The following is a 9,856-nucleotide window of genomic DNA, read 5'->3' on the forward strand; positions in this document are numbered from 1 at the left end:
CTCACCAGACAACATGGGGACAGGCAACACAATGTCAAGGAGAAGAAACAGGAGACAACCAAATGCAAGTGAAGATGAGCTTCTTTTTCTTTACTATTTATTTATTTATTAGGCTGCACCCAGTCTTAGTTGCTGCACACAGGACGATCGATCTTCACTGAGACATTGAAGGATCTTTAGCTGCTGCATGCAAACTCTTAGTTGCAGCAGGTGGGATCTAGCTCCCCAACCAGGGATCAAACCTGGGCCCCCTGCACCAAGAGCCCAGAGTCTTAGCTGCTGGACCACCAGAGAAGTCCCAAGATGAGTTTCTTAAAAACTGTTGCACGTGGTTCTGTATACTACACGGTATGTACCCCTCAGAAGTGTAGAAAAAGCAACAAGGAAACACACCAAAATTTGGAGATGGCCTATTACAGCACTTCTACTTTTTTCTTTCCTTTTGTGTGTGTTTCCTGATTTTTCTACGATGAATATGTAAACTTTTACAAACGTATAAAATTAAGAAAGTAGTCCTCCTTCCCAGATGTGTGGCACAGGAGGTAAAGTGTTAGGCCTTGGTACCAGACAGCCAGGTCCAAATCCACCAGCCCACTTGACTTTTAAGATCTTTAGCAAACACCTTCATCCTAAGTATTACTGTCATCAACATTCATTCAGCGCTTTCTAGATGCAGGACATTGGGCTAATCAGTCTGCATGGATCACCTCATTGTGCATGTGATAATTAGGTTATCTATGCATTACCACTTAGAATTGTTGGAAATATGGATACAATAATGTGTTTATAAGCACGCTACATTTTATTACATATCCTCTGGAGTGTTTCATTTTAATAGCATTAAATGCTTATTCACACCACTCCCAAAAATTTAAGCACAAGCTTTAGGGCTGGCATGATGTCCAAGCATGCATTTTTTTTTTCTCCCTATAAATTTTTCTAGCCCCTAGGGCTCCAACAGGTGCCCTTGCTGTAAATTCTAATCCACAAAAGCCAAGTTTTTTACAGATCTGCCAACTGAATGTTCTACAAGGGTCAGTGGGCCAGTGGGAGGATCTGCTGCCTGTCTTATGCAATATGCTGCTGGATTTACTCATTGAAGGGTACATTTTAAACGAATCATGCTCCATTTGTGTTTACTATAGCATGCTGTGGCAAATGGTTGTGAGCCCAGAAAGACAGACTGCTGTAGACACCCACCCTGCGGGGCTCCACCTCAACTAGGGAAACTCAAGGTTTTGAGCAGCAGTGGGTGAAGCAGTAATGAAACTTTGGCACAAACACAGCTGAATTATTTCACTGAGCTTCTGTCTAATCAAGGGAGAAATATTTTCAAGAGCTAATAAATATGAAATGAAGATGCTTTTCTTGCGGCAGAAATCATTAGGCTTGTACAGCTCTTTTAATTCTTTCAGGATATGGAGTGAAGTGGCACACGACAAGGCGAATCAGCTGCCTGGAACTGCTGAGAAAAGTACACTAACCCTCCTTTGCCTGGAAGGCACGGTGGACCACTGGGCAGCTTGCTAACAGCAATGCAGTCCCATGTATATTCCCCTGCCAAAAGCAGTACAATCAGGCAGCAGCATGAAAGCAAGATATCAGTTTAATAATATAAAAAGTTTGATTCACTCAGTACATTTCCTCCTACATCCTTCTTAAGACTTTGCCAAAAAGATTTGAATTATTTTTCTTCTATAACTCTTTCAATGCTGCTGTGAATAGTAGCTCCTCATAACTCTGATGTGGGCAGAGAACACTCAAAATAGTACATAGCAGATGCTGGCCCCACTCAGAATTGCTTACGCCTATTTGTGCAGATACTCCCTTGCCATTTTTGCTCAGATCTTTTAAGATCTATCACAGTCATGACAAAATGATGACTCACACTTAAATGCAGTCATGTCATATGCGATATTAATACCCTGGTGACATTGCCATAAGTGCCATTCCTTTAAGGGGAAAAGGTTCCTGACAGCAGTCTGCCACCATCCTCAGGGACCACAAAGGGCAGTGCCTGCAGAAGGCAATGCTCATTGTGCAGGAAGAAGCTGCCTGCATCCTGCAAGCTGTTCCCGTAAGCAGCTGTTGGAAGGGAGGGGGTGGAGAGGAAAGAAGGGGGAGGGGAGGAAAAGGTCTCTGCTATCAGGTTGGATGACCAGCTGCTGCACTGATGTCTTATCCCAAGTATGCTCCTGTCTTGCAAGTTTAAAAATCTTCCTGAAGGGAGAGAAATAGGAGCAAGGCTCAAGTTCTGCCCTAACACCCAGCCAGCGTCCCCTCCCCCACTTCCAGCACCCCAGGAGCCTGCCATTCAGCGCCAACAGGAAGATGAAACAGGTGCCATGGAGTTCCGTAAATTTCAGAAATCAGCAGCAGTCCCGCTGACCACCTCCCCCACAGATAAAGATCCCCCGCCATCAATAAAGAGAGTAAGTTTGTTTCAGTTAAGTTTATTGTAAAACTCAAAGCTGCAGCAGCATAATCCTTTAGAAAATGAAGCTTCGCCCGTATCCGTTTTGAAAACAGCAGTGCATACTGCTCAAGTCCGTCAGAGCTCCTGTAACCGTACAAGTCCAAGCCGCCTGGACTTGCCTTTCCCCTCCTTTCTGCCGGGAGTACAGGCTGCTGAGTCACGCCTGCCCGGCCAGTCTGTCCTTCCCGGCCCGCGCGGCCAAGGTCCCGCCTCCGGCCTTCCTGGGCGAGCAGCCGCTCCCCACACTTGTAGAGTCCTGGGTTGGGGCCAGCCTGCCCCTGTCGCCGCCGGGCCCCTCCTCGGGAGGGAACCGCACCTCCTCGCCGCTCTCCACGCGCCCCCGCCTGCCAGTCTCCACGCCGCACTCCGGCGCCCTCCGAGGGCGCATCCACAGAGCCAGCCCCGCGCTAGGCGCCCCGGGGCGTCACCACGTCGATCAAACCAAGGATCCCCACCGGGCTGTCACTCGGGAAGGGTGATACTGGGCACCCAGTCGTTGACGCTGCGGCTCTCCTCGCAGAACAGGCTAAGCTTCTCCAAGGCGGGGTCCTTCCATGCGTCCTCATTGGGGTTCTGCAGAGAGAACGCAGAGGTCAGCCTGGCTGGGCACTGGCTGCTGACAGGGGTGCGGGAGGGCAGGGGTCACCTCGGCACGGAGGCGACACTCACCGAAATGAGGATACAGTGCAGGTCTCCAGGTCCCCCCGACTCGTCGCCGGTCCCCACGATCGCCGCCAGCCGCTGCACGTCGCCCACGCGCACGATGTCTATGTCGTTCTCACAGCAGAACGCTTGGATCAAAGTGAAGTGGATCTGCAGCGCGATATCGCCCTCGTCTTCCTCGTCAGCGGCAAGCACGCAGAAGGTCACATTGTCGGGGTCCCTACGCGGGCGAGCAGAAGGTGGTAAGAGCAGGTCGAGGAGCCAGGGGTGCCCCCAGCCATCGTCTCCCCGGTCTCCCTGCCGCTCCTCCCACGGGCCGCGTTTGATACTCACACGTTCAGGACTTTGGCTGACTCGTAGACGCCGGCCGTGAGGCAGCCTTGGCGCTGCGCAGACAACAGCAGCTCGTGCAACGCTTTCCCGGCGCCCTGCATCCTGCGGACAAGCCAGCGCGGTGAGCCGGAGGGTGCGCTGAGATCCCTGAACCCGGAGACGCACCCCCAGTGCCCCAGCCCGGCGCGCCAGCCCAGGGCCGCACCTTCGGCCCTGCCGGCACACTCGCGCCCGGCTTCCACCCAGCGGGTTCCCAACCCAGCCGGTTTCCACCCAGGCGGGCCCCAAAGACTATCGCCCAACCAGCGCGGCCAGGGCAGGACGAGGATCCCCGCGCGCCCCGAGACGTCCGGAGTTAGGCGCCGACCTACCTGGCTGTGCTTTCTGGAACCGTGTCCTGGCCACGAACTTCTTCCAGAGTCATATTGCGATCTGCGAGCAGCAAGTTATCCACAAGAACAGAGGGCGGAGCAGACGCGAGCGAAGAAGGAAAGTCTACGAACAAACTCGGTGAGCCCACTGCCCGCGAGTAAGCCTCGGCTCTGCTGTGCGCCCTTATATAGGCTGAGCCGGGCGGCGCCGCCAGCTGGCGCGAGCCTGCGAGCCCATTGGCCCGCGCCCGCTTTCTGATGCAAATGAGGCGGCTGCCCGCGGCTCGTGCCAGAAGGCCACGTGGGGAGGGGTGCGGGGGATGACAATGCCTCAAATCTGCCGCTTTTGTCGGGGTGTTACCAGGCAGACTGGAGCCTGCAGATTTCATCTCGCCTTTTTTTTTTTTTTTTTTTTAAGTCCTTAAAAGGGAAAAGTTACAGGGGGAAAAACCCTCACTTGTTAATAGTACGCTGCAATTTGTGAAATGCACCTTTGGGGAAATCTAATGAATCTTTTTTTTTGCATTTATTTTTGTTGCTACCTTTTCTATTTTTTTCTTCTCTTTTAATTTGGAGTTTTTGAAACCATTGCTTCTAAACCGGAACTTAAAAAACAGGCTGCGCTGGCTAAGCTAGCTAAAGGCCTGAAAGCAGCCCTCTCCAGCTGACACCAGAGCCCCGAGCGCGAGGTTCTTCTAGCACAATCAAGACCCGTACCCGGTCGCGCTGGAAAGTCTAGCCAATCTCCCGGCCGGCTACTAAGCGCTGCGGGGCGCCAGGGCGCGCGAGCAGATTGCGGCCGGAGCACGCGGCTCGTTTGCATTTCTATGCTGGGTGCACAATAGCGGAGGTCTGGCGTGTGGCGGTTTGTAGGAGGGACAATTGAAGCTTTCTCTTCATAGCGACACTGTCCACCTGCCGCTGGGTGGGGTGGGAGAGCCCCGCCGCGCGTGGGGGTCGCAGGGCTCCTCGCGCGTGGTGGGTCGCGACCGCGTGGGGCTCCTGCGCTCCTCAATGCGCTCCCCCTGCACCGGCCCCGCTGCACCCACCACACGTTTGCATGTAATTCCGCCCCAAAAGGTTCTAGCGCACGTGCGGAGCAGCCGTGGAAGTTGGAAGGAACACCTGGCTGCTGCACCTTCTTCGCTGCCGTGTGCACTCTACCCGGACCCGTAGGCTCCGGGGACCCCAAGAACTTTGGAAACTACGCTTGGAATCCCTTTCCCGGGGCGCCATCTACAGGCCGAAGGGAAAGTTCCTGAGCACCTCTCCCCCGCACTTCCATTGACATACTGTGGGGACTTGGCCTCTGGCCCTCTGATCAAGGAGGGGCCCTGGTAGAGTCAGCTGAGCCCCATCTAAGCTACATATTAATGAAAGTCGAAAACTGCAAAACCCAGATGAAGACAAAAGGAGATTCCAATCCAGTACTGACGGAAGAAAAGCCTATATTTCTCAAGCTATTTTGAAAAATTTTTACCTAAGTATGCATGTATTAAAAGCTTGTTTTCCAGGAATAGAGAAATAATACTAAATGAGAGCTTGAGAGCGTTTAATAGACATTGCTTGGCCGGGGCCATTTTGGACCTGTGTAATGAATGTTAGTTACTCAGTGGTGTCCGACTCTTTGAAACCCCATGGACTCTACAGCCAGACTCCTCTCTCCATGGGATTCTCCAGGCAAGGATACCAGAGTGGGCTGTCATTCCCTCCTCCAGGGGATCTTCCCGACCCAGGGATGGAACCTGGGTCTCCCGCATTGCAGGCAGATTCTTTACTATCTGAGCCACCAGGGAAGTTGACACTTCCAGAAAGTTTGCTCACTGAGCTTACAATTTTTGGTGCCTGCATCTCTCTATGTGCACTGAGGTGCATTCTCTTTCCCCCACCCCACCTTAACCCTTACTAGGTGAGGTTTTGGGGACTGGGCAAGACAGCTAGCGGGTGCAGGGGTGTGCGGGGAGTCCCGATTCTGCGGCAAGACAGAGGAAATAAGGAAGACAACGGAGTGCCCCGGCTTCTTGCGCCCCCCGGTGGCCAGCTGGCAGAGGACAGCTGAGAAAGCGGAACACTTCCCAGATGTCAATGAAGTGTTTGCTCACCTAACATCCCTGAAATCCGAGGTGTCTTTTTTTTTTCCCCCCACTGGAGTGCAGTTGATTTTCAGCGTTACAGGTGTACACAACAGTGAATCAGTTATACATATACACCACACATCCACTCTTTTTTAGACTCTTTTCCCATGTAGGTCATAGCAGAGTATTAAGTAGAGTTCCCTGTTCTACGCAAGAAGTTCTTATTAGTTACTTATTTTATGTAGTAGCATGTATAGGTCAATCCTAGCCTCCCAATCTATCCCTCCCCCTCACACACCCCTACCCCCGGTAGCCATTAAATTGTTTTCTAATTGCTGGAATAAGGTGGCATCCGGTGGCTTTACTTTGCTGCCATTTCCTTTCTTGCTTTACTGCCCACTGCATGCTCAGTTGCTCAGATGTGTACAACTCTTTGTGACCCTATGAACTAACTGTAGCCCACCAGGCTCCTCTGCCCATGGAATTTTCTCAGGCAAGAATACTGGAGTGGGTTGCCATTTCCTCCTCCAGGGTATCTCCCTGACTCAGGGATCGAACCCACATCTCCTGAGTCTCCTGCATTGTCAGCTGGATTGTTTTCTCACTGAGCCACCTGGGAAGCCCCTTCTTTCTTTGTTGGTGGTATACAAAACGATGGTGTGCCTTGATTGGATAAAATATATTTATTTTTAATGATTGAAACGTAGATATTGCTTTTTAAAGTATTAAATATTTTTTAATGTATTAGTTCCAGGTCCCCAGAAAATGTCTCATTGCAAAAATGAGACTTATTTGACATCTTAGAGTTTATTTCCCCCTCCCCATTTTAAACACTGGAAATCTCCCTACACACCAGGCCTCACACCCGGACCCCAGAGGAGGGGAGGGGGGACAGGAGACAGCATTTCCAGTTGGCACTGAGCCAGCCCTAAGAAGAGGCCTGATTGACACCCCCCTGGGGCTATCTACTTCACTCACATTTTTAAGGTATTGAATTTCAGGAAAACCGCCTTTCTGACGTTGGATATGACTTCACATGGGTTTATTAGGTCAGTCCAAATGGCCCAAAAGGCTTCATCTCAATTAGGAAAGAAACATATTGTCTGGAGTCTAAGTTGGCCCTTCACCAGACACTCCCCCCCCCCATTCCTACAAGTTAGACGAATGCAGAAGCTGCTGGCTCTGGGACAGCCCATATCCAGTTTGCCGGTCATACTACAGGAGAGGGGTGGGCAAAGCCAATACCCCAATACTGGAAACTTCAGATGCTCTTCTGGCCCACCCCGAGATAGAAGATGGTTGACTAAAGCCCACCTGTCCCATTCTGTTGCCACTGTGCCTCCAAACTGAATTCAACCCATGTGTCAGCCTGCTGCAGCCCCCAGTCCTAGGCGACTGTGATGTCAACCAAGCTCCCTGTGATTATACCCCCTAATGTTCCTCTGAACCTTAACCATGACAGCGATGGTGACATTACTAAAGGGACACCCTCAGAGATGTTCTGTTTTACAAACCTTTTGGAAGCACTTCGATGTTTTTATTAACACTTCATGAACTCCTTATGACCAAATTCAGACTTAAATTGAAGAAAGTAGGGAAAACCACTAGACCATTCAGGTATGACCTAAATCAAATCCCTTACAATTATACAGTGGAAGTGACAAATAGATTCAAGGGATTACATCTGATAGACAGAGTGCCTGAAGAACTATGGACAGAGGTTCGTGACATTGTATAGGAGGCAGGTATCAAGACCATCCCCAAGAAAATGAAATGCAAAAAGGCAAACTGGAGGAGGCCTTACAAATAGCTGAGAAAAGAAGAGAAGCTAAAGGCAAAGGAGAAAAGGAAAGATATACCCATTTGAATGCAGAGTTCCAAAGAATAGCAAGGAGAGATAAGAAAGCCTTCCTCAGTGATCAGTGCAAAGAAATAGAGGAAAACAATAGAATGGGAAACACTAGAGATCTCTTTAAGAAAATTAAAGATACCAAGGGAACATTTCAATGCAAAGATGGGCACAATAAAGGACAGAAATGGTATGGACCTAACAGAAGCAAAGGATATTAAGAAGAGGTGGCATGTTCCTTCTATTCCTGCTTTCTGGAGAGTTTTTATCATATATGGATGTTGAATTTTGTCAAAGGCTTTCTCTGCATCTACTGAGATAATCATATGGCTTTTATTTTTGAATTTGTCAATGTGGTGTATTACATTGATTGATCTGCCTTATGACCCAGCAATCCCACTGCAGGGCATACACACTGAGGAAACCAGAATTGAAAGAGACATGTGTACCCCAATGTTCATCACAGCACTGTTTATAATAGCCAGAACATGGAAGCAACCTAGATGTCCATCAGCAGACGAATGGATAAGAAAGCTGTGGTACATATACACAATGGAGTATTACTCAGCCATTAAAAAGAATACATTTGAATCAGTTCTAATGAGGTGGATTAAACTAGAGTCTATTATACAGAGTGAAGTAAGCCAGAAAGAAAAACACCAGTACAGTATACTAATGCATATATATGGAATTTAGAAAGAAGGTAACGATAACCCTGTATGTGAGACAGCAAAAGAGACACAGATGTATAGAACAGTCTTTTGGACACTGTCAGAGAGGGAGAGGGTGGGATGATTTGGGAGAAAGGCATTGAAACATGTATAATATCATATAAGAAACAAATCACCAGTCCAGGTTCGATGCATGATACAGGATGCTCGGGGCTGGTGCACTGGGATGACCCAGAGGGATGGTATGGGGAGGGAGGTGGGAGGGGGGTTCAGGATTGGGAACACGTGTACACCCGTGGCGGATTCATGTTGAAGTATGGCAAAACCAATGCAGTATTGTAAAGTAAAATAAATAAATAATTTTAAAAAAAGAAGAGGTGGCAAGAATACACAGAAGAACTATACAAAAAAGATCTTCACCACCCAAATAATCACAATGGTGTGATCTTTCAACTAGAGCCAGACATCCTAGAATGTGAAGTCAAGTGGGCCTTAGGAAGCATCACTATGAAAAAAGCTAGTGGGGGTGATGGAATTCCAGTGGAGCTACTTCAAATCCTAAAAGATGATGCTGTGAAAGTGCTGCAGTCAATATGCCAGCAAATTTGGAAAACTCTGCAGTGGCCACAGGACTGGAAAAACTCAGTTTTCATTCCAATCCCAAAGACAGGCAATGCCAAAGAATGTTCAAACTACCACACAATGCGCTCATCGCACTCATAGTAAGGTAACGCTCAAAATTCCCCAAGCCAGGCTTCAACATTGAACCATGAACTTCCAGATGTCCAAGCTATATTTAGAAAAGGCACAGGAACCAGAGATCAAATTACCAACTTCCTTTGGATCATCAAAAAAGCAAGAGAGTTCCAGGAAAACATCTACTTCTGCTTTATTGACTATGCTAAAGTCTTTGACTGAGTGGATCACAATAAACTGTGGAAAATTCTGAAAGAGATGGGAATACCAGACCGCCTGACCTGCCTCTTGAGAAACCTGTATGCAGGTCAGAAAGCAACAGTTAGAACTGGACATGGAACAACAGATTGGTTCCAAATTGGGAAAGGAGTACGTCAAGGCTGTATATTGTCACCCTGCTTATTTAACTTATATGCAGTGTACATCATGAGAAACACTGGGCTGGAGGAAGCACAAGCTGGAATCAAGATTGCTGGGAGAAATATCAATCACCTCAGGTATGCAAATGACACCATCCTTATGGCAGAAAGTGAAGAGGAACTAAAGAACCTCTTGATGAAAGTGAAAGAAGAGAGTGAAAAAGTTGGCTTAAAATTCAACTTTCAGAAAACCAAGATCATGGCATCCAGTCCCATCACTTCATGGCAAATAGATGGGGAAACAGTAGAAACAGTGGCAGACTTTAATTTTGGGGGCTCCAAGATCACTGCAGATGGTGACTA

At 48.7% G+C, this 9,856-nt stretch overlaps 1 protein-coding gene across 1 annotated transcript; it reads right to left on the reverse strand.

Annotated features, from left to right (window-relative positions):
• Positions 1-1,588: 1,588 nt before the first annotated feature.
• Positions 1,589-4,002, reverse strand: GADD45G (growth arrest and DNA damage inducible gamma). The gene is made up of 4 exons (XM_040242026.1): positions 3,844-4,002; positions 3,473-3,574; positions 3,146-3,359; positions 1,589-3,049 (listed from the first exon to the last, which is right to left on the reverse strand). The coding sequence occupies exons 1-4, from the start codon at positions 3,894-3,896 to the stop codon at positions 2,939-2,941; spliced, it is 480 nt and encodes a 159-aa protein (XP_040097960.1). The 5' UTR covers positions 3,897-4,002; the 3' UTR covers positions 1,589-2,938.
• Between the last annotated feature and the right edge of the window lie 5,854 nt (positions 4,003-9,856).

The sequence above is a fragment of the Oryx dammah genome, unplaced genomic scaffold (genome assembly GCF_014754425.2).
Source record: "Oryx dammah isolate SB20612 unplaced genomic scaffold, SCBI_Odam_1.1 HiC_scaffold_1, whole genome shotgun sequence".
Taxonomy (NCBI): domain Eukaryota; kingdom Metazoa; phylum Chordata; class Mammalia; order Artiodactyla; family Bovidae; genus Oryx; species Oryx dammah.

Coding starts and splice junctions, on each gene's coding strand:
- GADD45G (XM_040242026.1), bottom strand. CDS start 3,896: ATGACTCTGGAAGAAGTTCGTGGCCAGGACACGGTTCCAGAAAGCACA. Junction 3,575..3,843: donor GTTCCAGAAAGCACAGCCAG/GTAGGTCGGCGC, acceptor GCTTGTCCGCAG/GATGCAGGGCGCCGGGAAAG. Junction 3,360..3,472: donor TCAGCCAAAGTCCTGAACGT/GTGAGTATCAAA, acceptor TCGCCCGCGTAG/GGACCCCGACAATGTGACCT.